At 40.1% G+C, this 23,573-nt stretch overlaps 1 protein-coding gene across 1 annotated transcript; it reads left to right on the top strand.

The window, feature by feature from the left end:
* Window positions 1-5,808: 5,808 nt before the first annotated feature.
* Window positions 5,809-23,344, top strand: LOC306701433 (HHIP-like protein 1; the record flags this gene model as incomplete). Its single annotated transcript, XM_079166739.1, has 14 exons — window positions 5,809-6,102; window positions 12,007-12,271; window positions 12,820-13,099; window positions 13,217-13,342; window positions 14,105-14,248; window positions 16,975-17,087; window positions 17,430-17,570; window positions 17,802-17,876; window positions 18,115-18,241; window positions 18,565-18,710; window positions 19,322-19,403; window positions 19,890-19,972; window positions 20,261-20,632; window positions 22,581-23,344. The coding sequence occupies 14 exons, from the start codon at window positions 5,809-5,811 to the stop codon at window positions 23,342-23,344; spliced, it is 3,012 nt and encodes a 1,003-aa protein (XP_079022865.1).
* Window positions 23,345-23,573: the final 229 nt, after the last annotated feature.

Raw genomic sequence — 23,573 nt, 5'->3', positions numbered from 1 at the left:
TCTAGATTTTTTTTGTATATATATGTTTTAAGTTCGATTTGAGGAATTCCTCTCTTGTACATTTTCAATCACGCCATAAACAGTTCCTCATCTTCAAAGGAAGTGTTGACCTTTTGACTTTTGACTTCTGTAATATAACTTCAATAAATTGATAAGAATGTGAGATGTTTGTCCGTCCCATCGGGTTTGTTTATAAATGCTTGTTACATCCAGTTTATGGCAAATTTCAACACTGACATTAATCCAATTGCACTGCCCTTCCTCATAATTTACTTGATTACAAGAAAGGCAATTTACAATTGCAGAAGACAGAATGGGGATTAATTAGTGCTAATAAATGTCACTTTATTAGGGACACATTCCTATAATTGGTCTTCTAATGTGTATGTATGAAATGATGTATTCAGAGTGGTTGGTCTTGATTTCGACCAGTGAATGTGAAATGACAGGACTTCCTCCTGACGCTGACTAAATGTTAATTAATGGTGATATGGCTTCATCTTTAATTATCTTTTTCCCACTTAATATGATCTCAGGCTTTTCCTATTTATTCGAATGACTGCAGCTCCATTAAAGGAAGGTTAGACGAAGTGTCATTCTCCTGCAATAGTATTGCATCATCTTAATCAGAAATGAAAAAAATACATTCATAGCTCAAAACTTTTGTAATGAAACTTTTGTATTCTGTATTTTGCAGCAGAATTTAGTACAAATATCCCCCCCCCCCCCCCTTTCCCCTTAAGTCAAACAGAACGACAGATGTTTTCCTGAATATAACTGGATGTTGCTGACTTTTATTTTAAAATTCTGATTGCATGGTTTCAAAAGTATTGAGAATAGTGGCTACGCATAGTTCATCACTATAAAATCAAATATATGATTTCAGGTCATTGATTTCCAAACTAACTTGAAATCAAATTCCAATAAATGTAGGATTTCTGCACTTGGATTGATGTGATAGTCACACGTGGATTATAATGTTTTCATGTTATTTTAATGTACTCTCTTTAAAAGACCTCTCTGTCATTCATCATTACACTCATCCACTGTATGCCTGATGGCAAAGACTAATGACAACAGTTCTAGGTACGCTTAATGGACTAAATATTCTTTTGTAAATGTTTTTTTTTAAACGACATGTATCGTCAGGCTAACAGTGCTTTCGAAAGTCCCATGTTGTGTTTCAGTCTTTACTGAAAACTGTTTGTTTTAGAGATTATTTTACAATTAATAGTATTTATATGTTTGATTTTGACAATTGTTTTGTTCTTTTTACTAAAATGGTATGGCTTTTCATTAGTGTGGATGGAATGGATGAATATGGCAGTTTGAGAACATGACACCAGTAAAAAAATGAAAATGAAAGTGAGTTGAGTGTTTGCCGTGACCAGCCTGGGAAAGAGAACACCAAGAAACGTTTCTCTAGACAAAAGATATCTTGACCTTGAAGAGACGATCACATGTCTTCACGAAGACCAAATATATCAAGTTATCACTGGAAAACAGTGAAGATGTCTCTTGCCAATCTAATAAACCAATGTGATGGCCTTCATTTTGAGTGCAAATCTTGAACAAACGCCAAGGCTTCATCTGCTGGAAGGCAAATAAGAAACTGTTTTGGCTGCATAGTGACAAAAACAGTGATCACTGGCCTCTTTGGCAGTACGTTTAATCCAGCACGAGGGCCCTGCCAGGAAAGGAGGAGGGGATTAATGAATGATAAACAAGGACAATGACTGATGAGCCAGACTGTTGTGGTAAAATTATTTGGTATGAATATCTCCTCACTTCTGAGAGCAGGACTGCCTGACCTAACAGACTTGTCTGTGAGATGAACAGGAAGTTACCGAGAAGCCATACACAAGAATTATTCATAGATTAGAAGTTACAGATTCCACGGTTTTCTGCATTGGATGACACCAGTGAACACATTTCCATCTGAAATGATATACTTTGAGGCCAAAAAGTAAGCAGTAAGAGAAATACATTTTATCAATTTACAATTATCTGTAAACACATGTTGGATGACTTGTTTAGAGTTAAAGATTTAAGATGTCAATGAAATGCTCTTTTAAATAATATAATAAACTGAGCTATGCCTATTTTTAGAGGATAAAAACATCTGTTATACAAGAGATCTGATGTCTTTGTCTTCTTGTGCGTCTTACACACACACACACACACACACACACACACACACACACACACACACACACACACATCATTGTTTTTATTGAACAGCTGTACCAGTCAGGCACAAAGATGTCTATATATGGTGTGAGAAGGAAAGAGTAAAGTAAACTTGGCTCTCTAATTCTCAGTTTTTCTTGGCAAAATGGCACTTTGGTTTTACTGTCACTCTGTCACTTTACCAGCCAGATTGGCTGAGAGGAAAGTGAAGTCTGTGCACGAGTAAACACTGCAGCAGGAGATGAGGTGGTCAGTCTTGATAGTAAAACAGTACAGTCAACTTTCCCTTCTTAGACCAACATTACTAGCTTGGTAAGTCATTGAAGAGGAATCACAACAAGGGGGCAACAGTCTTGTATTTGGTAAGTGCGGGTCCTCTACTTCCTGCATAACACTGATAATCCACAAGAGGGGAGTTGAGGTGCCAGACAGGTTTGTCAGGTAAAGCCACGACAGTGTGTGGCTGGTATTGTTTTCACCTCAAGAGTCTGTGTGCGAGTCATCAAGTGCAAAATGTGGTCGTGGAGACCACAATCCTACTGGAGCAGGATTTTGTTTACATGATAGCATCACAACCGTGCAAGGTTCAATCACAGACCTTTACAGGTGTGTAGTTGAGATCAAAAGGAAGGCAGAGTTTGAAGATGGGTGTAGTCCAAAGTTTGGAAGGGGTTCTAAAAGTAGGGGGGGTAGGAAGAAGAGAAGGGGTCATTGGTGTGATCCCATTGAAAGATGGTCTCAAGTTGCTCTTGTTGATGATGTTGAGGTCTCAGAAACTTGTGTATCAAATATAATACAAATGGCATTATAGGCTTAATAGTTGTGACAGACTGCAACTAGATTATGTACTAAGACAATGAAAGTGTGTACTTGTGAGTGTGTCATAACTAACTGTCCTCTGGTTGACCAGAGAATGACCTCGAGAGTTGCAGCAACAACGGCTAACTTAGTGTGTGTGTGTAGGAGAATAAAACAAAGATAGAGACACAAAGTCTGAGAGTCAGTGTGCTTGGTTGCCGTGGGGCTTGTGTGTGTGTGTGTGTGTGTGTGTGTGTGTGTGCATGCATGCATCTTTTCCAGACCAGACTGACTCACTGACTTAGTCATTCTAAAGATTAGCACATTTTACAAGTATAAACACTGTTTGCAGGAAATGTGTTTTAGTTGTTACGTGGCACAAGTCGGATCAGCAGATCTGATCTTCTCATGGCTTCATAAGTTTGATGTAAACTCCCAAAAAATCGAGATACTCATTAAAGCTGTGGTTAATTGTGATATACTGATATTCTGAACCAGGAACATAATTTTCTCAGATACCATGTGTGATTAACTTAAACAACTTGAACTTAAACAACATAATTGTGCGTTGAAATACCAAAAGACCTGATGTTTTTGGTATATTTGTCTATTATCCTAATCAGATGAGATCAAAAAGTGTCGACTTATCAATACTTTGTCATGTTAATCTATTAGACCTGTGATGAACCATGAAGTTACACAACATGATAAAGTGCCCATCGATGTATTTAATAGGGAACGTCTGTAGATTATGTTTCTATCCGTGAGTGCAGAGTGATAACGTGTCTGACAGACAGCCAGATGGGAGTCACTCTCTGATCTGAAAGGTGGCTGCGCAATAATGAGACACAGATGGTAGCAGTATGCCTACACACACACACACACACACACACGCTACACAAACCAAATGCAAGTACACACACTGCTCATCCTTTAGTCTAAAATATGCTCAATAGAATTTCACATTTCATTAACATTTTGTAAAAGACGTGGTTCAGTTGGAACCTGTTTTTCAGAACATATGAAAGGAAATTTCATTTACATACAGATAATGTATAGTTACCAAGAAGCTGCCTCAGCAGTCAAAAAACACACAAATGAGCGGAAAAAAAGAACTAAACGGCTATTTGATGGCCTCATGTCATATTCTTTATACTGTATTTGCACACTCCATCCTCTTCATTTTAAACACTGTAAGCTCTTTTCATTTTTAAACATATTTTACTTATTTTTATTGTAAGTTTCTACTTCATATTTAAGATGGTTAACAAGCATTCTTGTGACTGCAATGCTCTAAAAAAAAAAACGTGTCAATACTTGTCAATAAACCTGATTTTGATGTACGCCAGTGTTAATAACAAATAGTGATTATAGCCACAATAGAAAAAAATAAAATATACAAATCTGGCTGAGGAAAGAGCACAACCATGTGAAACAGGACATCAGTTTTTACAGCGCTTTAACTTATTTGTTAGACTGGTTTCTGTGCTGGTTCAGGAGGAAGTTAATGCAGCTATAAATACTAGAAGCAATATATTAAGATGCAAATGTTGCCCGGCTTTGTTCTTCAACAAAAGATTTGGATTTTTGCCCGGAGCATCCATTGGTCTCTACTTGCAGCACACGTCCTGATTCATCTGACCACACACACACACACACACACACACACACACACACACACACACACACACACACACACACACACACACACACACCACACCAGTGAGTCTGTCTGGAAATGGGAGAGACAGAGAGGAGGTCTGGGAATGCTGAAGGGGGGAGAGCTGAGAGAGAGAGAGAGGAGAGGTGGAAAGTTGCAACTTCAGGGCAATATAGACCACATGCTATGGGAAGGAATGCACGTGTCTTTGTAGGAGAGTGAAAGAGCAAATGAAAAGAGGAGGAGGAAAGAAGCGAGGAGGGAGGGATCTAGGCAAAGTTCTGCAGCGTGGCTCTGTGTCTGAATGAAAGAAACCCTCTCTCCCACTCTCTCCTGCTGTCCGTATGTATACGGCTCATGTCTGCTGCAGCAAGTGAGCACATGTCCAGAGCAAACACAGCCAGACTCTCCAAGTGACTTCAAGCTGGAAGTAAATATTTTTGCAGAAACTTCGGCTGAAGGGGCAACTGAATTTTTTTTTTCGTTGCTGGAATACTTCTAAGCAATGTGAATGCTTTTTAGAAATTATCATGTGATGGACATTAAGTTTCAGTAACTGGAGGACTTGGACACTCTTTCAAGAAATTGTGTTGTGATCCACAGGTATTTTTGGCCAATACTACTACAGTAACAAGGACTGAATCTCTCCACGTCATCAGGACTTTGGGACATTGGTTCTGCCAACCTCAACACACCACCCGGACAGCTGCGCTGCAGATCTTCTAACCATCAAAAGAATTCTCTGGACCTGCTAGACCTTACTTAACCTTATTTACACACATCACGGGGGCAGCTTGCCAAAAAAGCCTGATGTCTGGGTTTTGAGGGCTTTGCCTGTCTCTGGCCAACTTGCAGGCAGGTGTGATGCTGAGTCAGTGTCTTTGATACACACATTCACGCTTCTACACACACACACACACACACACGGTTGCCTGAAACAGGAGAGACCATGCCAGACATCAAATGAGGACATCCAATACTCCAAACTTTAAGAAAAGCTAACTTTGAGTCTCACACCTGTGCTTGACAGATGTTAGTGGAGATGTCCCATTTGCATTGTCCAACAACAAGGCTTCCCTCTTCTCACACATTACAGTGAAATATCACATCCAAGCTGCTTTGAACCGACATCCTGAACTGACAGACAGCATATTCACATCATGACCCTACAGACCTGTAGTTTGCAGCACGTCCTTGTCCCTCACCTCCTTCTCCTCGTCCCGCTGCTGCTCCTCCAGGCCTGGCGGGGGTGCTGTCACCCCCAGTGTTTGGACTACAAGCCTCCGTTTGAGCCCCGGCAGCCACTGGCTTTCTGTAAGGACTATTCCAAGTTTGGATGCTGTGATCTGGAAAAAGATGATGAGATATCAGTCAAGTTCTACACCATCATGGACAACTTTGACCATTCAGGTTATATGGCGTGCGCCAAGTACATACGCAGCATCCTCTGCCAGGTAAGCGAAACATTCAGTTATTTCTAAAATAATTATCATATGTGATTATGTGTCCACACTCTCCTCTTCCTGGGCATCCAGATGTTCAAGGGAACATATTATTTGTTATTAATTGCATTTGAGTATGTGACTGAAACCATGCCTTTGTACTGGAAACACACACCTGTCTCTAAAGTCATTTTCACAGTGCAATCCACATTAATCCAGCAATGTGCAGTGACTATAGCAGTCCCACATTTTGTGAATCTAAATATGACTCTAAAAATGCGGACGCGGATGTTTGCGGGCCCAACTCGTGAAACCGGGTGTCCAAGGTATTACACCACAATGTCTTGAAGAATAGCACAGTGTGCATTTTTGAGCAGTTTGTTTAAATGAGTTACAATGATGTCATTTACATTTCAGTGGGAAGAAAATAACCACACAAAGCCCGTCTGAAAAGACACTCTGAAGGAAACGGATGTGTGGTTCGTCAGTAAGAATCCGATCTCAACGATGTACCGACTTAACATGTGGTTCATTGGCTACATGGACATGTTGACATCTGTAAACCAGCACTTACTCGTGCTTGGAGAGCTTGACCGCAGTCTTCACTATTGTTCATTTTGATGGGTTTGCTTGTAACTGCGCTGTGGGAACCTAAACAAGTCAAATAATACAGTGCAATAAAGCAACCTTTTCAACTCTGGTTTAGAACACCGAGGAATTTAGACAAAACACAGTGCCAGATATGCGATAAGAAAATGTTGCACTACACAAAAGGATGGACTTGAAGTTGTCAAACAACGACCTGAAAGAACTCACTGGCTTACAATTTATCATGTGGGCAATGTATGCAGTAAATCCACAAAGAGCTACTGTATCTGCTTCATCCCTTCCAGATTCCCAGAAAACGTTTTTTAGTATTTTTCTCTCACACGAGAGGCAGACAGAGACATAAGTTAGCTGAACTCCAGACTCAGAAGCAGAAAGACAGCACAATTTAACAACACAATTACTTTCCTCTTTGGAAATCCCACAAATTACGTGTTATAGGTTTAACTACATGATCAGAAGATCTGGAAGAATTTGAATGTTTTTGGCTTCTTAAATCAAGCATATCCAGTCTTTCTGTTCTACCCTAAGTTGTGGTTTGGAGACTGAAATATCCTTAATTCTATAGAAATATCAATTATGAATGAATAACACATTCTGTGCAAGGAAACCACATAACAACACAAAAAACGTTTTACTTTTACAGTGCTTGCATTCCTTTTAAAAGCAATCACTCACACTTTAGCCAAACAAAACTTTCTTCAGTTGAATGTTACAGTGATCATTGTATCAGTGATGCAGTAGAATCACAATACTGCAAATCCCTCCGAGTGGGATTGTGGTCTTTGATTTAACTTCAATCAGTATTTCCACATCAGTATCATTACGTTTTCTGAGCTCGCTAATCTTACACAGATCCACCTCTCCTTCACTGGCAGCATGAGCCTCGAAGCCAATCCCACATACTGATTGCATAATTAGGTGCTGACTTTGCAGACACTAACTCCGTGCAGATGGTGTGTACAAATTGAATGATAGATGCAGTGCAAAAAGTTTCATTTTCAGTCCGTTTATAACACTTTCATCTTTGATATCCATGCCAAAGCAAACTTAACTTACTACAAACTTAACTGCAAGTCTTCCAGGCAGTTTTACATCATATGCTATGTTGAGACAGTGACAAAACTCCTAAAATATAGGTTTCTATCATTGTGATAATTATAGCCCACTGTGGTTGTTTCCAAGCAATGCAGACTGCGTGTAACGACAGCACTGCAGCTCACGTATGACTTCCCACAGTTAGTCTACTTTGAGTAAGATATAGCAACGACAACAATGTAAATATGTAAAGCTGAGGGAGAGGTTCCTTACATTCATTCATTCATTAACATTAAACGCAGAGCTACTTTTAGTAACAAGCTCCTAAACTGTTATTTTGCAGACGTACAGTTTACTAATTCCTTAAATGATCGCAATCATCTCGAAGGTAATCACAAGTATTTGGGTACCAAACTTTTTCCATATTTTACAATTTCAGTATTATAATATATTACAGTAAAAAAGTATTATATATATATATATATATATTATAATGAAGTGCACTGTCGCAATGAGCTGTGTGGCTGCTCTTTCTTTGAACTGTGATTGTTTATATTTTCATAAACACTTTGTTTAGATTTTCAAAACCTTCTTTGCAGCCCCACTCAGACTCACTTTGTGTTGTTTGAGGTAAAAGATGGTCTGGAGGTGGTCAAATTACCCCACTGCCAAGGCCCTTATCCTGGGTAAACTCACCACACTGGGGCCCTCTGTTCCAGCTGCACAGCAGGAGCTTCGTGGCACAGATATCAATGAGACAGTGAAGAGACAGACAGACATGCAGATAGACAAGTGGAGCGAGAGATAAAGAGATAAAAGGGGAAATGACTGAGTGTGTGTGTGTGTGTGTGTGTGTGTGTGTGTGTCAGGGAGACAAGAGGGAGATTGTCAACATCCCAGAGTTTAACTGACCAAACAAACAACCATTTCCTCCTCTGGCCAGGGGTACAGGATATATCAAGTTCCTGCAAGAGAGGGGCAGAGAGAGAAAAGGAGGGAAATCAAGAAAGAGAGGCAGAGATAAAAGGAAGATAGATAAAGATAGAATGAGGCAGAGATGAAACAGAAAAACAGACAGAGACAACCTTAAGTGGAGATCAATAAACTTCAAAACGGCAGGCAGAGGGAAGTTTAAAAGTGAAATTGTAGAGTGTGATTGTATTAGAATTACGTGTCGTGGTGTCTGCGTGTGTGTATGGGTGTTATACCTGTATTTTTTATAGGAGTACATTCAATATTTAAAATTGAATAAAACAACAAAACCTGAGGCCAGTTGAAGACATAACACTCACTAGCACGTAGCGGAACAACAGAACACTGAATTAATTGTTTCCCCTGTTGCATTTTTAATATGCACCCTTGCAGTGTGTGCAAGTTTTGGGCTGTTCTCTCGGCCGGTGTAGCTTGCTGTGAAAGCAGCAACACATTGCAGATGTTCAAGTTTCCAAACAGGGTGTGAATGCACCACACCACAACAAATCTCAAACACATCCGACAATCATTTTTTTTTACTTTTTCCTTCTCGTCAATCACAACGACTGAGGCATCTGAGCATTCAAATCCAGTAACGGACTCCAGTTGGGTCGGTCCTAGTTTAATAGGAAAGTTGAGGATAAGATACTTCTCTCCAGGTTCAAACATTTACCAGCCGTCTGTCTTCTCTCTCCTAAATATAATATAACACCACCATGTGGACGTTTCATTGCAGTATGTGGAGTGAGGAAGGCAGAGTGAAGAAAAGACTTATTTGCTGCTCAAGTTTGAATTTCTGTTTATTCTGAACTGTGCTCGTAAACACAAATTATACTAGTTTGAAGTGGCTGCATTGTTAGGGAACAGCTGTTTGTACTTACATGCATTTATCCTTCCCTGTGATACTAGGAGCCGACATAAGGCTGCCTCAGAACAATGGCTGGTTTTTCAATGTCAGTGGGTCGAACAGTAGAGACACTGTGGACCAATGTCTCCATCGGACGAATTTAGCTACTCTGAACTGTACCTTTTATCTTTATATGTCTCACATTTTCCTGAGTATAAATACTACCAGACACCTTTATGTTAAACATCTGCATGCCTCTTGCTTCTTTACTATCCAGTGTCCTACTGTATGATAAAGAAGATAAATCAAAGTGTAGGAAGTAAATCGAGCTTCCATCTGCTCCACATCCCAGTTTGGCCCAGACGCTGCTTTCATTAACAGAATCAGCAGCTCAGACTGAATACAGCTTTTATTTTGCCCTGCAAAGCTGGTTCTCCCAGGAAGGCTCTGATCTCGGCCCAGCAATGTACTTTCATGTTATTTAACAAAGATTCTCTGTTACAGTTAGCTTCTCTTTGTCTCTTTTTTGGTCAATAATGATTTGTTTGTTATATTTAGGGGGTTCCATTGAGGTGAAACAGCAGTTGAAGTTGCCAGAGGACAAAGTTAAACACAGGCAGAAACACGAATGCTTAACCAAAGGGATTAAACAATGCCACACCAAAATATGTTCAGTTAATTACTTCAAGGAGCCCACACACAAGAGTCCTGAGGTTACTCTCTCAACATTGTTTCGTTGGGATGATATGAGAAGATCGAACCTCAGGAGTGGACAGAAATGAGAAGAAATGTTATCTGTTATCCAGTATATTATCATGAAGAAATTATTTACATCATGGGGCCTTATAAATAATCACTTGCACAATACAAATTCAGGAAATCAGGTGTGTACACAGAAATGTAGCAATTTGGATCTGCAGTGGAGACAATCCAACACAGATCCCTTAAAACTGAAGTAACATCGGAATAATAAAACATGGAATAATATGATATACTATTATTGTCCCCCAAAGTAAATTTGTCTTGGACTCAAATGCTGCACACATGATACGATACATGACATATTGTCTTAACATGTAACTGCCTTCATAGTAGTAATAATAGAGAAACATATAAACAAAACATGTACTGAAGCACATCACAGCCACATGTCACACACAGAAATGTGTAATGAACTTAAAGCACATACACACTCAGTCCCACAGACACAACACTTTCTTCCTTTTCCTACTCTCAAATATATCAATATTTAATCATGTGTCATATGGGGATTTTTGAGCTTGGCAAGCACTAAGAAATACAAGTTTTAATTATTTATAAGCAGTAGATCCAGGTACAAGCACATACACACAGAGTGTACACATAAAGTTTGTTCGTGTGTGTGTGTGTGTGTGCATTTTTGTTTTCATTTGTGCACTTTCTGTTGCAGCTGTGTGTTTGTGTATGTTTCCCAGATTTCATTTTTGTCATAGTGTATCTATGACAAAAATGAAATTTTAGATTATTGGAAAACACGTTGCTGACACGTGGTTGTGAAAAGAAAAACAGAAGAAGAAATACAACTTTTGTCCACATTATCTTAAAAATGCTTTGGAGAGTAAATCCTCCACCTACAAAGTTGTTTGAACAACAGCAGTAATGTCAAGTTTTAAAACTACAGGCTAAGCAACTGTGAAACAAAGCAACACAAACTTTACTTTCCATCTTTGGGAAATAAGAGACAACAGCCCATTTGCTTTCAAGGTGTACAAGGGCTATGCGGACTGTTATTAAGAGTTTGCCTGAGCTCTTCTGATGTGTGCTGAATTATTTAAACTTTTTCTCTAAATCCCAAAATGTTCTTTGGAAAAGTGAACTCATCTCTGAGCAGTAGGCACACAAAACATGACAGATACTGCATTTAATCGGAAGTCTTGGCTCTTTTGACCATCTAGTCAGTTGGTTGTGTATATTTGTGCTCTGTACGAGTGATGCGCTGCTTTTTGTGCCTCGGTTCTCATTTTCCTGGTGCTGATCTGGCGCTGAGTGAAAGAGCACCAGTCAACCACACGGTGGTTTGGTTGTTGTGCCTGCCTGCGCCTGCAGCTCACCATTCTGGGTGTGGACAGTGTGGTTGTGATTTAATCACTGACTGGACCTTCCTGGGATCCATTTATACCAGGCTGCACTCACAGACAGCTCTCTATATAACCCAGGCCTGACCAGTCATAGTGAGGCGGTAAGGAGCTGCGGTGGAATAAGTGCACTCATCCTGTATTTATGTGATCCATACATATCCTTAACTTTACCTCTGAGGTAAACACATCGGCTTAAAGAAGGCTTAATAAGTACATACACTGATGGAGATCTCCGTGACGCAGGAATACAAATCTACACACAATGACGATGGCTTCTTTGCAACTTTAATCGTGAGTGAAGTTTCTTTTGTTGTTAAATCATCTTTCCTTTTGCAGGAGTGTTCTCCATACGCCGCCCACCTGTACGATGCTGAAGATGCAAACACACCCATGCGCATGCTGCCTGGACTGTGCGGTGATTACTGCTCCGACTACTGGCAGCAGTGTCGGTACACGCTCAGCCTCCTCTTGGAGGACTCGGGGAGCCCGCAGCAGTATGCAAACCTCACTGCAACTTTAGAAGAAGATCGCAGAAAGTTCTGCAATTTTCTGGAGCTGAAGGACAAACATTACTGCTATCCTAATGTATTGACAAATTCAGGTATGGTGTATACATGTGGGACAGATGTTTATGCTCAACAGCTGGCCCGGACACCCATTGAGATAAACTTATTTTATTACTTCTACTTACGTACATAGCCAACATGAACAAACAGGTTTTCATAGACTGCCGAAAATGAATGTCTTAATTCTCGATGGCAAGAACCTGAACTTGCGCGAACAAGACAGTCTAATTATGATTTATGAGCAGACATTGCCACTCCTTGCTAGTCTGAACATAAGGTCGACTGTATGGAAAAAAACATGATTTTTAGGACATATGTCAAAAACAGACGCATGGTTGAAACATTTGATTATGACATGTATATCAATTGAAAGTCCAAGATGGAGAAAATAGTGTTGCAGTAGGTTGTACTTGCTGATGCTAAGAGAAAGGAATCTGTACTAATTGAGTCTCAGACACACTTAACTTTAATACAAATCCTCAACCCACTCTCTGTTTTTGTGTGCTTATAATGATTAATTAATCATATATGTTTTACTGCTGTCTTCTTCTCTCATCTCCTGAATCCTCTTTTCTGTCCCCAGAGCTAAATGCTAACCTGGGCTTGGTACGTGAGGATCCCAAAGGATGTCTGGAGCTGTGCTTGCAGGAGGTGGCCAACGGGCTCCGTAACCCAGTGGCCATGATCCACGCAAATGACGGGACTCATCGATTCTTTGTGGCGGAGCAGCTGGGTTATGTATGGGTCTACCTGGCCAACGGCTCCAGGATCGACCGTCCTTTCCTCAACCTCACCCGAGCCGTCCTCACATCGCCGTGGTCTGGAGACGAGAGGGGGTTCCTCTGCATAGCCCTACACCCAAGGTTCACGCTTTCATTATTATGTAGGGCCCATTAAAAGTAAATATTTGCATGATTCTCAATGGAAAAGGTCACTGTGCCCATGTGTGAAGTGTTCTTCTGCTTCTTTTCTGTGCATAGGATCACCACGGTCAGAAAAGCCTATGTGTACTACTCTGTGTCTGTCAATAAGGAGGAGAGGATACGTATCAGCGAGTTCATGCTGCTAACACATGACGACAACCAACTCGACCACTCCTCTGAGAGGTGATGAGAGAAGTTCACAGTCAGAGAAACACAAGTGGAAACAAGGAGACCTATGCCTCCGCATGAATGTGTAAAGAGAAGTGGATACAGCTTAAGAGGCGGTGCCCCGGTCATTCCTATGAAGGTTGCTCAGTGACGCATGAATCAAAAAAAGTTTGACTTTTGAGTAAAGAATTCAGAGGAAATTACCCTCAGGTTGGATTACATCCAATAATGCAACCTGTCAACAAAACCCCTCAGAAATATAATTACATCCTCAGGTGATCTTACGCATGATGGGGCCCATAGAGCAAGTGCTGGTACATTTAACCCCGCCTCTCAGCCTTGTTTCCAGGCTCATTCAGATAAATGGAGGAAGGAAATTAACTCTGGATTTAGCTATGAGTGCATTTACTACTTTTAGGACATAATGAGTTAAATAACAACCATTCATGTGTTCGTAGTGGACAGTTGGTTTACCTTAAAACTAAAACTTAGGGATAAAAAAGTATCTGTGAGTTAAAAAAAGACTCTTTCTCAATATAAGTCTGTGGGAAAAAGTCTTTTTGGTCCCCATGGCTTCACGTGACGGACCCGGAAGTTGTAATCCCACTCTTCACTCAAATGATAAGGTGATGACATTTTGGACGGACATGTATGTAAACTACAACTTGACTGTTTGGTGGAGGCATACAATTGCAAGGTGGTAATTCTAGTTAAGCTATACGTTTAGATGTAATGGAATATCTTTAAGTTCTGGTTCTTATGTACTTCTTGGCTTAGGACCATTCTTGAGGTGGTAGAGCCGGCATCCAATCACAATGGAGGACAGCTTCTATTTGGCCACGACGGGTACTTATACATCTTCATTGGTGATGGTGGCCGAGCGGGGGACCCATTTGGAAAGTTTGGCAACTCACAGAACAAGTAAGTACAATTTAACAAATGAAGGCGCTTGATTATGACTTAAGTATTTTTCTAACACCTCATATTAAATTCCTCACGTAGCAGTGTTGTTGTTGTTAACAAAATGTATTTTCAGGATGAGCTGCACATGTACGACTTGAGCTCAGGAAAAGTTTGACCGGTAATTGTTTGGAAAATCATTCTCCGAGCAAAAGCGTCGGCCTAAAAGAAAGTAACATACATCCTTATCATTTTGATTCCTCGGAGGTTGTTAACATTTTAGATGATAAAGATGCTCATTATGTAAAATGTTGGCAGACTCCTTGACGTTGTTAGACGTTGGCTACATGAACACGTATCAAAAAATACCTAAGTCTGGTTAGAACCAGCCAGTTCTGCCAAAAAGGAGTTCCAAATAATTAAATTCTAGTTAAGTTTAATGAAAAGGATCAAAATTATGGAGAAGACTTCAGAACTGTGCAGACTCTCAAATTGCTCTGTTGAACTATAAATTATAGTTTTTTTATAGTCTATAAATGTTTTGAAGGCAGGCTATCTGCCTCTCATGGAACTTCCCGTAAAGTGAGGATCTTGCTGGGCTGGGAACCTGCTCACATAATGACAATTATACGGTACAAATGAGTCATTTGTGTTCAAAAATGATCATTAAAAAAGGATCCTTGAAACATGCCAGGCAATTAGGATTGCAATAAATAAGTTATTTTACATTCTAGAGGGTTTATTGAGAATGTCTCAATTATGTTTCATTAAAATGAGGAGTGCTGAAGACCTTTGGAAGGGATTGTGTAATTGCATTAACGGGGCCGAATATAAGCATGTCACCAAAGAAAGTGGAGTAAAATAGTTCAAATGGGCCCCAGGGAACGCTATTTTAACGGGCCCTATTGCACGCTAGTCGCTTGTTATGAAGCACTCATACACTCACACACACACACACACACACACACACACACACACACACACACACACACACACACACACACACACACACACACACACACACCATTATTTTACTAACAATGTGTTTGATTTTACAGTCAAATGAGTTTCTTCGGCTACTGTATTAGGGAGAGTAATGCTTTCAGGATTAGCTATCATACATATTGTCACATGATCAATTAGAGAGTTGACAACATCAATATGTATATAACCCAGCAATCATCATTGCATAGCTGTATGGTGGAGATAGTTGAGTGCTTATATAAGAAATGGCACCATTTTTGACTTGGCTGAATTTTTCTTTAAAAACAGGCATATTTCTTAGGCACCTAATGTTAGTCAACTGCAAAGGCCTGTTCTCTGCTCATTACATTGTTGAAGGCCCTGCTTTGCTATAAGCCCTTGACCAAGAATTACAGCAGCAGCAGTGGGAAAGAACTATCCGGAGACCCGGAGTGATAGAAGGAGCCTATTTGGAGTAATGGTGTACTGAATGTATCACTTCATATTGTTTGTCCATTCTTCTTTTCAGGATTTTAGTGATGAAACATTTAAAAAAATATCAACCACATCAGCATCTGGTGGCAATCCACAGATGTCAATGGGAGTTGGGGCATGGTGTTTATGCTGAGAGCAGTTTACACAGAGTTTATAAAAGGGGCTTTCATTAAAGGGACTATATGACTTTATGTGTCTTTTACTGTGTTGGTAAACATTACTCTCCTCTCCAACCACATGACCTTTGCAGTATAATTAATGTAATTCATTTGATAGATACTAGCTGTATCTTAAGGCAATATGTGTTTGTGTCTGTATTTTCACGTATGTGGACATACTGTATATGTGGAAGCTATTATGTGTGGGGGGGGTTTTACCTGTAGTGAAGGTTTGCCCTTCATTCAGCTCTGAGCTACAACTGTCATTCTTTATTCTCATTTAATCAACTCTTAGCGGCTTAAATGTTAATTACAGCCGAAGGACAACAAGGTAGGAAGGGCAATATGTTACTGCTCATTTGCAGTATTCACATCGGAAAATACTTCAAAAATGCCATGCATATAGTAGTTACACTGTACACTTTTGAGCTGATAAATACTACATTATTATGTTGTTTAGCTCAACAACCATGCATTTTATCAGAAACAGGTACAGTAAACAGTAAGCAAGGTTTATTTGAGACACCGACAGCTTTTCTCCCTTTTATAGTTTAGCCGCTTAGCAGTTTCTGAGGGGTTTTGTTGACAGGTTGTATTAACTGTTCTGGGAATGAGGGAGGATGCAGCCTGCCAAGTCTAATATTGACTCTACAAATTGCACCACCACACACTGGTATGTGGAGGAGAGAGAGAGAGAGAGAGAAAGAGAGAGAGAGAGAGAGAAAGAGGGGAGGGACTGGAATGAGTAATCTGGGCTATAAAGGGAAAGCGACCAGGGCATAGGGAGGAGAAAGGTGCAACGTAAATGAGAGGGGAGGAGGGAAAAAGAAAGATGGAGAAAGGGATAGATGTGAAGGACACTAACCACTGACAGGATGTCGGCTGGAGAGGAAGACATGGGTATGAGGAAGAATGAAGATGGGAAAGATAATTGAAAAATAAAAAGATCAAAAGAGGAAGATGAGGTTTTTTGAAACAAATGGAAAAATAGTTTGATGGGACAGCCTGAGCTCAAAGGAGAAGTTTCAGGTCAACTTCTTCTAGTATCCACCTTAAAGGAGCACTCAATCAGTCCCCTCGGTCTTTCTGCCTCTCTGACTCTTTCTGCCTCTCTCATCGACTCTCTGATAGGTCAACACTGCTTGGCAAGGTGCTGCGTGTTGATGTTGACAACAATGACGATGGCGCCCCATACAGCATCCCCTCAGACAACCCGTTCCTGAGGGAGAAGGAGGCTCGACCTGGTAAATCCCTTAAACTGTTACCTCTGGAATGAGGCAATTAAATCTGGTCACTTTTAAGATGAAGTAAACATGTAAGATGAATGTCACAATTGTAAACATTAAAGTTACTGTGAGGAACATCAGCACGAAGATTGGCTATTTCTATATAGTTATCCATAACATTTATCATCGCAGCACAAATAACAAGTAACTGCTGGTCTCCTCTTATTGAGTAGCAGGCTACGACAGATGCAAAATCATCTTTAATAGATAAATATATGCCTTTGGTTTCTGTGTGCAGCTGCACAAAGGATGTATGCTATTTGTGTCAACATGCAAATGTCTTTTCTTCTTTCTGTACAGAGATTTACGCCTACGGAGTTCGAAACATGTGGCGTTGCTCCATTGACCGAGGTGACCCCGCTACAGGCCGCGGCGGAGGCAGGATGTTTTGTGGTGACGTAGGCCAGAACAAATATGAGGAGGTGGACCTCATTGTTAAAGGTGTGATGATGGTAGTTTGAAGCAACGTTTTACTGTAGAGAGAGAGAGATTTAAGGTGATTGGGATCTGATTATGTAGAAACATTGAATCACAGCCAAACAGATTTCTGTGAGTTTAGAAGTTATTTTAGAGTATATTTACTGCATTGCGAAAAAAATTTAATTTAGATAAAATGGTACAGTAACTCTTTCACTGAGAGGTTGCTCTAACTTTGTCAATATACGTTTAAAGGAGGCAACTATGGATGGCGCGCCAAAGAAGGCTTCAGCTGCTACGATCGCAAACTCTGTCACAACTCCTCGCTAGGTGAGGACACTTTCTATGCTGCTGAAGCTCACTTTTTTTTTACAATTGACACTAGCCTACTGAGAAGGACTACATGTTTTCTTTGAGTATACGTATTTAGCCAAATATTTTTTTAAGTTTGTGGGCTCGAGTGACTTTCCATATACACTTTATTTCTCCTTTGTCCTTTTCAGTGTGCAGAATGTCGCTATCGTTGTTGTGATGATAAACTGATGTGTTGTTCTATGTCTCTGTCTAGATGACATCTTGCCTATCTTTGCTTACCCCCACAAGTTGGGCAAATCAGTGACAGGAGGCTACATTTACAGAGGCTGTCAGATGCCCAACCTCAATGGACTCTACATCTTTGGGGATTTCATGAGTGGGTTAGTGATTCTGCGTTATTCTAAAATCTAAACTTCAAAACAACAGACACATTCTCGCCAAATACTGCAGAGACCCAGGGTCCAATGTGTGCTAGTGGTGATTGTAGCATATTTAAAATACACAGCCCAAATAAAAGATGCACAGATCTTCTTTTTTCATTTGGTTGAACGTTTTTAGCCGAACAAATTTGTACATTTTTAGAGAATGCCACTGCAACATTGATCATTTTACAGTAAGTGTGGCTGGAGAAACCCAAACACTTTCAATAAAAGCTGCACTTTTATTGTGCTATTTGTGTTTATGTGCTATTGTTTCTGTTTAGGCGTCTGATGTCTCTGAAGGAGAATGTCACTTCAGGTGAATGGCAGTACAATGAGATCTGCATGGGACGAGACCAGACCTGCAGATTCCCCAAACTCATCAACAGTTACTTTAAATACGTCATCTCTTTTGCTGAGGATGAAGCTGGTGAGAACCTAACAACATGCAAACAAACAGTCATTGTGAACTACACATATATTGCATCATTAAAAATAAACATTATTGAGGTGTGGGACAGTTACGTCAAGTTAAAGGTTAGTTCAGGGGTTTGTTTCCTTTTTAAAGTGTAATTTCTTGACTTGTGGAATTGTTAACAATATTAAATGACATCCAAAAGCACCCAGTACAGGGTTCAATCTGGTTTGAATTAAACAGACTGATTTACGAGGGAGAGTGTAGCACACATGTTGCTCTTAATTATTCTCTTCCCTCCCTCTGAGAGTGACTGGGGGAGGAAGTTGAACAGTTCAAGCAAAGTCCAAATCCTATTTCTTGCCGTAACACTAATTTTGAGTTTGTTATGTGGTTTCTTTCCTCTTTCTTTCCTTTCCATATCCTCTACTTTGACATTTTCTCCCTCTTTCTCTCATCCACACTATTTATAAATACCCCCGTCCCTCCTTTCTTTCTCCCTGCTGTCCACCATCTTTTCACCTTCCCTCTCTTTCTTTCTTTCTTGCTGAGTCTTTCTCTTTTAATCTCCTCCTGTCTCTGTCTGCCTGACTCTCTATCTTCCTTTCTTCTTTCCATCTTTCCAGGAGAACTGTATTTCTTATCCACCGGATCCCCGAGTGCCACAGCTCGAGCAGGAGTCGTCTACAAAATAGTGGACCCTTCCAGGTAGCTAGCCGTTACAAAACAGCACTGCAGCAACAAACACACTGTCATCATACCTACAGGGCTGTGTGGTGTCGAGGTTTTTTGTTTGTCTCATTTTTCTTGCCAGCTGTGTGTCTCTAAGCTTTCTAAATGTGGTTATTGAAGAACTGTGACCAAGATTTGAAGTGAGCAGGACTTTATGATTTTGAAAAAAGAGCCGCTCAGTGCTCTCTTCTGTTGGTGCTTTCTAAATGACCACAAATACATCGTTGGTTTTACCGCGCTGATCTTTCTTGTTGCTTAGTGACTTTGATAAACATGGACACATACACTATGTATCAGCAAAGAGCCAATATCAGCTGACGTATCAGCCCCACCAATTCACCTGTCTAGCAAGTATAGCTGATGTTAGAATACAGTAGAATTACTTCAATATAACTTACAGAAAGCTACAGAACTAAAAAAGCATGTAATGGGTTGCTTATTTTTTCTCTCCTGACCACACAGACGAGCAGCACCAGGAAAGTGCAGCGTCAAGCCGTCACCTGTTAAGATTAAGGGGAAACTGATTCACTTCTACCCCAAAGAAGGTTAGGAAATCCTAAAATAATGTTTCTTTCATTTAAGCATCCTGGTTATCTTCTGTTACACTCATATTTGTGTTTTCTCATTTTTCTCTGGTTGTTCTTTATAATTAGACTCTTAGCCACGTGCACTCTACCAAAAATCTTGTGAGAACGTTATCTGTTGAATGCAAAGATAAATAATGTCTATTAGTCTCATAATCTTGTCAATGTGCAACATGTAGTTAATACATATTTACATATGTATCAAAGTCTCTATGGGTTTTTTGATAAACATGTCTTTCTTATTTGCAGAGTTTGTAATCAACAAGCAACCAACCACCACAGCTGTGCCCACGACAACCACAAGAAAAACAACAAAAACACCAAGAAGAAAATCACCCATAATAATAATAAAACCACCAATGCCAACAAGAAAAACATTAAGAAAAATGCCACAACCAGCCACAACAGCAACAGCAACAACAACAAGAAAAACAACATTACAGACAACAAGAAAAACAACAATGAGAAAAACGTCCCCACCACCAACAGCACCAACCTTAAAAGCAACAACAACAACAACAACAATAAAAACAACCTCAGCAACAACAATAAAACCGCCAACCATACCAACAACTCACCAGATGACCATGGCAACAACCCCCGCCACAACCTCACCCACTGGTAGGCCTACTGGTGCACCTGTTTACCAAGCCAGCTCCACTGATTATTCAACCACTAGATCCACTCTTTACACAACCACTAGGTCAACTGCTACTACTAACATTAAGCCCACCAGTACACTAGTGCACACCTTGTTGCAGGGAGAAGCAGCCGGCATCAAACCAAGTGGTTTCTTCCTTTGCGCTCTGTTTTTGCTTCACATTTTAACATGCCAATAGCTAAATTAACATTTGTGCAATTTACTTTCCTTGGATGATTAATAGAATTTTCATCTTTGATGAAATCAAACCACTTTAAAATTAGAAAACTATAAATTAAAGTTAAAGGTAAATGCTGTAGGGGTTGCTACTGAATTGAATAAAAAATATGAATATAAATAGTTTGGCAGCTTAGTCAAAGTTGTTTAACTGCAAATTACTGTAACTGTAATATACTCACTTCTGGCTATTACAGCGTTATGTATTCATAGTTCCTTATTAGTTTTACTGCATAAGCAAGAACAAAATCTATCAAAATCACAGCTTGTATGTTAGAGATCAGGTATTTTCTTGCATAGTGAAAAAAGAAAAAGATGATTAAACAGATGCTAAAAAGCGATGAGATAAATTAACTACAGTAAAAGTCAGGAGGGCCTATTTGGAAAAATGGGACATTAAAATATTTATTTTGAATTATTTATGATCTTTTCTTTGTGGTGCAAAAAATACTAACTCTTGATCATTTTTTATTGCTAATAATTATATTTACCACTTCTGAGAGTCCATAAATCAATATGCAGCCAATCAGGCTGTTCTCATCTCCTTGTACATACTAAAAATGATGCACTGTAATTTGTATACAATATTACCGAGAGGATACGTTAACCCAATAGTAAATTCTTTGATCCAATTTACTCTTTTTGTTTATGCTTCTTATCAGTCTTTGCACTTTAAAGGTAAAAAAAACTATTTCTTTATTTCCTTAGTTTAGTAGTATTTACTTTATTAAATGCTAATAAAATTGCAGTCAAGTTGTTAGAAACTTGTGTAAAGTACAGTAGTGTTCCAGTGTCTCAACTGCTTGCTGTTGTTCTGCTTATTGACCGAAAGCAAATTAAAGACAAGTTTGTCTTTGCGGAGGTAGAGGGTGAGAATAATGCTGCATTCACATGGAATCAGGTCGACGGGAAACCGAATATCATGTTAATGGACGAGAGCAGGACAGTGAAACTAGGTGAGGTGTTAGTTTGTTTTTCCTTTGCTGTTTAGAGGGTGTTGTCTGTCTGCCGTCAACCTGATTCCATGTAAATGCAGCATGAGCCTTTCACACAAGTCAAACTCAGGTACAGGGAAATTAGTTGTTGTTGCGACTTTAATTCCTGCTTAAATGATATTCTTTGGCTGGTACAAGAGTCTAAAGCAGGATAAATGGTGCTTATTTATGTTTTGGGTATTACTTTAATTTAAATCGGATAATTTGGCATTATTTATTTTGAATAAATGGTTCTGCATCAGCTTCAGTTTGGACATTCATCTTTGTGTGTCTGTGTTTATGTCTTTCCTTGCCTGTCTTCAAGGATAACGGTGAAATCACAGCTTTTTAAAATACGCAACCTCAAATGAGCAATTTATTAAAGGTTAGAGACATGTTTGGAAATGTGCTTATTCGCTTTCTTGCAGTTATACATGAGAAGATTACCCCTCAATCAAAAATGGCAAGTCTGGCTCTGTCCACTAATTCACACTTTAGAACAAAAAACAATAATAAAAAACTGTGTGGAAAATGTGTGAGAACAAATATTTGTGTTTTGTATCATAGTAACAACAGTGGTATCAATCTTCTCATCTGACACTCAACAAGAAAGCAAATAAGCACATTTCCAAAAATGCCAAAATATTACTTTAAAGAAAAACTTCTTCAGCACATTGTTCAACTACATATAAAGAGGGTGATTCTGTCTCTCCATCAGGTTATCGCACAACCGTCATGACTGCAGCCTTCTCTAGGATTGCTCAAATCCCAATCACCACACTTCCAACCAGGAGACACTGGAGACCCTTTCAGTACAGCCCTTTTACCACCTCCCAACCTCTGACCTCGCCACCACCTCCTCGTTCTCCACACACAGCATCCCTTAAACTACCCCAGACGGCTCTGACCTCTGCACGATACTCTGAGCGTCCTGAAGCGTTGACCACGCCACGAGCGCCATATTGGAGCCAGAAACCCACGACATCAGGCTACAAGCCCCAGAGACCGCCTATCAACACAACGCTGCCCAAATCGCAGGAAGTCCGGCTGTGGCTCGGAGGGAAGCTGGAAAGCGCCGGGGAGGGAAACCAAGTATATAAGAGGCCTCAAGGAAGAGGTCGCGGCCACAAGAGAGGAAGAGGAGGAAGAAGGCTGCGGGTTGGCTCGGTGCGACTGGCAAGCCCCGATGGTTTATCAGATAGAGGTAGAGTGGAGATATTTATCCGTGGTGAGTGGGGGACAGTGTGCGATGACCTTTTCACCAGCAAAGCAGGTACTGTAGTGTGTCGACAGCTTGGCTTCACCACGGCGTTGGCGGTGATGAAGAGGGCTGCGCTCGGGGAGGCAGACCGCAGCGTCAGGATCCTGTTGGATGATGTGGAGTGTGAGGGCGGGGAGAGATCACTGCTGGAGTGCAAGAGATCCAGGGTGGGGAAACACAACTGCTCACATGGGGAAGATGTAGGAGTGATCTGCGGTTAGCTAGTGGAAGGATAAATGGATGTATCGCATACAGAAAGTGAAAGAATGAAAGATAGAACAAGAGAATTTGAAGAAGGCATAAAAGGTTATTACAGACTGCTGAGTAATGTTGGTGACGTCAGATTGCTGAAATTTCTATGAATTTTATTTTTCCATGTTTTCCAGTTGTCATATTGATTTCATTTGTCATTTCCCGCCTGCAGCCAAATGCAAAAAGAATGTCCATTTA

Source organism: Pholis gunnellus (assembly GCF_910591455.1).
Source record: "Pholis gunnellus genome assembly, chromosome: 9".
Classification (NCBI taxonomy): domain Eukaryota; kingdom Metazoa; phylum Chordata; class Actinopteri; order Perciformes; family Pholidae; genus Pholis; species Pholis gunnellus.
Note: the sequence above shows the minus strand (reverse complement) of the source record. Positions and strands in the feature narration are given on the sequence as shown.